Genomic DNA, 6000 nt, shown 5'->3' with positions numbered 1-6000 from the left:
TTATATTATTAAATTTATCATTCTTTATTTCTTCCCTTAGATGTTTTGTTTTACTAACCTAGTAACAGATAAAAATGAAAAGACCAAAAAAGGTCATCTCACACTAGCTTCAGCCTCACCAAATACCAGTGAATTCTTGCTGTTAATCCTAGTCATTGTTCTTAAACATGACAGGAAAGCATACTCCATGGCAAAAAAAAAAAAAAAAAAATGTTAACATCATAAAGATGTGTGAGTAGATTATGGGGTGCTTACTATTCTGGATATTTAACTTAACAAAATCTAAGATGCACTCTTATAAGTGGGGAAATTTCTCCATAACTTTAGTGCCAACAAACCTTATGCAGGGTACTTATGATTTAGACCTATCTATTTTGCTTTACTTTTTGCAATTGAAAGGCTGAGTTTCTAAAAGATAAGGGAAATTGAATTTTAGAATGGCCATTCTCTAATGAAGACCTTGTTTTAGAAAGAAAGAAAGAAGATAGCACAGGGAACTATATTCAATATCTTGTCATAACCTTTAATGAAAAAGAATATGAAAATGAATTTATGTATGTATATGCATGACTGGGACATTGTGCTGTACACCAGAAATTGACACATTATAACTGACTGTACTTCAAGAAAGAAAGAAAGAAAGACCGACAGACAGACAGAGAGGAAGGAAAGAGAAGAAGGAAAATAATGAAAGAACTTTGCTGGCTTTACAGAATACGTTATACAGGTCCTAGGGCAAAAATAGAGGAACCTCAGGAAAATATACTGGATTATGCTCTTTTTCCTTAAATGGTCAGTCCTATCCTTTGGCTAATCAGAGAAGAGAAAAGGCTGCAGGCAGAATACAACCTTCCCCAGGGCAGCAGCTGAGGCAGTGTAATTTCAAAGGCTAGGCAGCAAGTTGGGTAAGAATTCAGAAAAAGGAAAGTCAAACATGAATAGGGCAGCTCCAGCTGGCTGTTGACCAGTTGATTGCAGAACTTGAGAAACTCCCAGCAGAGAGATGAAGAAACACAACATTAACCAGCACTCCAGTCCCCGAGAGCTTTGTTTAAGCCACAGCAGCCCTGCGAAGTCAAAGGTTGGTGTTGCATTTCCTTTTCGGGAAATGGTGTCAATGTGGATAATATTGGGTGATTTATGGGTTTCTGAGATCTGTGAAAGACAGACTTTATAAAGCATTTTTAAAGCTAATGCAGAATTTATCTCCAGTGATCTGATGTTCACTGAGCCCTTAAGGTTCAGAGATTTTTCTGTTTTTGCTTTTACGCTTAAATGCTGTCACCTGCCTCCTTCACTAAAACATAGTTGAAAACCATTGTTGCTTCACTGGTCAAGGACCTTATATGTCTACATTTGAAAATAGTCTTTTTTTTTTTTTTTTTTTGCTTTTGCAATTTTTGTAACTGCAGTCTTTCCCAGTTACTTTGAAGAAGCGAATTATCTGCTGCTTATCTTTGTGAGGAAAAGGTGAAAGAAAGCCATGAAATGGACATCTCAGGTTGGCCAGATGCATTCTTTAAAAAATGACTTGCTGCAGATTTAAAGCCAGAAGGCAATTTGATTGAAAACAGTAGACTGCTGACATCACCAAGACAATCAAGTTACTGCCAGCTTGCCTTGTTTATCTAAAAGATCTTTGCAAAACTAAGGTTCCCACCCCCCCACCCCGACACACACATGAGTCATAGACAACACAGTAATAGGGATAAATGGACTTTATTTTTCTTTCTATCTCTTTTTATTTTCTTTCTAGCTCTTTAATATGCTTATGTCTTAAGTAACTCATTTTAGGGCCTGCCTCTTTGAGGGACCACAGCACAACAGGAAGAGAAGAGGCATGGCTGAGTTCATGATGCTATTTCAGTGTGGCAGCCTAAGTACAGGAGGAAATGACACCCCGGGCCTGTATTTGGAGCCTTGCAGTTACTGTGACGACAACACACACTAATGGAAAACAAAGATGGTCTGCCTGCCAGCGCCAGCCAGGAGGAGTTTTGCCAGCTCAGATTTTTCCTAATTATTCTATAAGTCTTGAAATGTGACCCTGGAGATATTCAAGGCCCTTCGTGTTTCATTAACTGTTTAGTGAGTGACACATGCTTCAGGAGCAGCCCGGAATTTGGACGAGGGAGGGGCCTTTACACAGTAAGCTTAACTTTCACATGCTGTCTTGATGGATATCATCTTCTGGTTTGGACACCGCCAGACCAACTGCCTGGGTCACAGCCTGTTGTTTGTTCTGGTTCTTAAGGAAGCCAGCTGCCTTGGTGGCATTCACTCCTTGGGGGCCCCTCACCTTTGTGACCCATCCCTACCTTCCATAGTCTGTTCATGCTGGAGATCATTGCCCGGCACACCAGGGGCTCCTACTAGGGACTGGGGCATCTGAATCCCGATTCTTATGTAAGATATAATAGATAATATAATGTTAACATCTAGTATCTATTGTCTACATAATGTATGTATCAATGTATAATCTATGTATGCTTATTTAGTGTACATAAGTGATGATAATAGTAGCATATCCTGAAGATTATTCTGTGCCAGACACTTTACATGGATGATTTTATTTACTTCTCATAACAACCCTAGGGGCACTATTTTTCTCTTTTGTTTTATGGATTAGAAAAATGAGGTTTATAGATGATAAGTAACTTGCTCAGTGGTAGATTTGAGATTCCAACCCAGGCAATTTGACTTCATTTAGCCCATATTTGCAACCACTTTCTTGTAAGCAGTTGTTCAGGGAAGACCACTACCTAGACGACTGTGAGAGGTTTGGGTGTAAGGTGTCGAATGTAACCCTGCAGGGGATTAGCTGCCCCGGCAGCCTAAGATTTACTAAGAGCAAAAAACAAAGAGATTCAGGGTCAAAAGGCCAATTGAGGCTGTTCTCCAGGTTCCTGTAGTGGAACCAAAAGCTTCAGTGGCCAGTGGAGTTTGGCAACCCAAGAAGAGCTAGGCTGGGGGCCCTGAACAGTTATGCATGCATGGTTCTTGGTTTCTATGCTGCTGAGATGATTCCCTGGGAGAGGATGCCTTGGAGCATTTGAATTTGTGATCTATTACCACGGGTACTATTGTAGCCAGATCCTTTGATGCTACCAGGAGTTTTGGTCTGTTGTTGCTCCTGTTGACAACTTAGAACCCCACCTCCTATTCTCTGCAGACCTCTGTCTTGGTCATGAGCGTTCAGTTTGTTAAGTGGTTCAAGAGAGAGTCCTACAACAGACTTGTGCCAGCTATTGGAAGCAATAATTCTTGAAGAAGCCTTTGGTGTTATGTGTGAATTGGTTGGGGGAGGCAGTGAGGAAGGGGACAGAAAGGCTCATTCCATGTAAGAGCTCTTATTGGCTCCCAATGACTTTGTTTAGATAGTGAGTTGTTAATCCGGCAGCAGGTTGCTAGAAAGCTTGCTGTAGTTTGAAGAAAATTACCTGCCACTGTTCAGCCAGTGGGTTCCTACTATGGAGCAATGCATGAGCTATTTTATTGGAGATTCTATTTAATTCTTTAATCTTTTTTTAAACATCTTTTTTATTGAGTTATAGTCATTTTACAATGTTGCATCAAATTCCAGTGTAGTGCACAATTTTTCAGTTATACATGAACATACATATATTCATTGTGACTTTTTTTTTGCTGTGAGCTACTATAAGATCTTGTCTTTTATCTTTATTAAAACCAAGAGTTACCTTTAATGATGCTAAAAATCTGACTCCACATATAATTGGAATTTTTGAGTTTCTTTTTAGTTGTATGGCATTGTCTGCAATAAAAGGAGAGTGGTTCTAATGCCATTTTTTAAAAACAACTTTATTGTGGTATAATTTCACTACAGTAAGCTACACATATTTCAGAGGTACAATTTGATGGGTTTTGATAGATGTATCTAATACAATTTTGGTGGAGCACATAATGCTTTGCTTTTTCTTATGCCAATGGGCATAAATGCCCTACTTTTCCAGTGTATCAAATATCCCAGGTGGTGGGATTGAATTGACTGTTTTACGTGAAGTAAACACATAACAGAATGAATCTCTACCTTCTGAGACAGTCTATTCTATGAATTATAAACAGCATCTTGTCACAACTGTCCTAGCGCACCCTCCCCCCTACAACACACACGTGCGCTCACTACTGGTCAGTGTGCAGGATTTACACACCTCTTACCTGACTGGCTGAACACCTTCCTGAAGCACACATACTCTTTTCTCTGGGCCATAAATCTATCTAATCTCAAATAAAGATAGTGATGTATTATATTTCATCAAGACCCTCTGTTTCATTCACATGATCTCTCCTGATTTCCTTACAACAAACAAAGAATTTCCCTTTTGCCTTTCCTGTCTTTATGTAAAAAGGTGTAACAGTGTCAAAGGAGAAAAAGAATTAGTGTTCTATTCTTTAGAGACAAAGGGCTTCACTGGTTGGCTTCTGGAAGTTTTTTTTTTTTTTTTCTCATTCAATTATTCTAAATTTCTCTTGGCAACAAAACTCAGTGATAACTAAGACCTTCTGTAAGAGCTCCTCGTTCTCGTGGCACTTCCACACCTGGTCTGATTTCGAGAAGGAATGGGGGTTCTCAGTCTCACAAGGTGGATGATTAAATGGCTTTGGTCCCGGAGCCACCCATACAGAAGAGGGTGGAAACCTCTAGACTCTGAGCTCACTCGCGACTCTCCAATCATCTAGTCTGTGGTTCTCAACACTCCCTGTGCGTCAGAATCACCTGGGATGCTTTGAAAATGCGGATGCCCTGGCAATGCCCCAGAGGTTCTGATTCAAGCTGGCCTGAGCGGCTGCCCAAGGGTTGATCTATTTTGGAAGCTTTTATGTGACTTTCATGTGCACTCAGGGTTAGAACCAGTTATCTAATATGATCTCTTCAATTTAAAGAAGATGGTACTAGGATGAGGGAAGAGAAGTCACTTGGTAGAAGTTACAAAGTCCTCTGAATCCTAGTCTGTTACCTTTTCTATCACAGGATCATGATGAACAACAAAGAAGCCAATACTTAATGAGTGCTTTCTATGTATGAGGCACTAACAACCCCATGAGGCAGATATTTATACACTCTACAGCTTACAGACAAGGAGGCTGAGGGGCCTTCCCAAGGCCGTCCTGACAAGCAGGTGGCAGATCTGTGATTTGAGTCCAGGCAATTGGAGTCCTCAGCTGGTGCTCTTAATCTCTTAATCACTTTGCTATTCTGGAGTCAACTCTGAGAATGTAAGGTGCTGAATGGCAGCTGCTTCTCTGTTTCAGCATCAGGGGTCTTGTGGCAGCTGGACTTGGTGCTCTGAGATCCCACTAACTGGTTTTCTGCTTGACTAGAGGCTGGGTCCTTGCCTTCTCTGTTTTCCCAGTAAGTGGGCCAAGTTGGAGGCAACTCATCCTCTTAGAGACTGTTCCAATGTGCTCCATTTTCCCCAGTGACTTTTGTTTCTTTCATCTTGTCTTTTCTTTCCTTTGTGGACCAATATAATATTTTCTGCCTTACTTTTGGACACATATCTTTTTACCTTGAATGGAAATTCTAACTGCAAACTCTGCTCTGTTTAAACCTTGACTTTTCCCCTCACCCTGTGAGTTTGGGTGGGTTCACTATTCTCCCTGGGATTTCCCCTTGTTTGGACTTTCATGCCCACTCCCCTCCCCCCAGCTTCTCATGATATCAGCAACAACAGGAAGGGATTAATCACTTCACTTCTCTTATAGCAGCAGGTGTGTTGGAAACAAGCTGACTGACCAGGGGGCTTTTAAAGTATACATTTTTAGGCCACATGTATGGAATTAATTTTCTGATCAACTTTGTAACTTTGAAATTCTATAGAGAAAGCATTTTCATACTTTGGGGAAAATCTATATGCATTGTCTGGTTAAATGAACTTTCCCAAGATGAAAATCACCCATGGCAAATACTGCAAGCACAGATTTCTTTAAGCAATAGCAACTCGACAAAAAATGAACGATTATTATAAGTATTCTATGATA

General features: G+C 40.3%; 1 protein-coding gene across 1 annotated transcript in view; it reads left to right on the top strand.

Moving 5' to 3' along the window:
- Nucleotides 1–585: 585 nt before the first annotated feature.
- The window catches only part of FILIP1 (filamin A interacting protein 1), a 175595-nt gene continuing 170180 nt past the window's right edge, over nucleotides 586–6000 (top strand). The window contains 1 exon segment of the mRNA XM_032484481.1: nucleotides 586–1081. Coding sequence (XP_032340372.1) covers nucleotides 1004–1081 — 78 coding nt within the window. The 5' untranslated portion in view covers nucleotides 586–1003.

The sequence above is a fragment of the Camelus ferus genome, chromosome 8 (genome assembly GCF_009834535.1).
Source record: "Camelus ferus isolate YT-003-E chromosome 8, BCGSAC_Cfer_1.0, whole genome shotgun sequence".
NCBI lineage: Eukaryota > Metazoa > Chordata > Mammalia > Artiodactyla > Camelidae > Camelus > Camelus ferus.
This window is presented reverse-complemented; position numbering and strand designations above follow the sequence as displayed.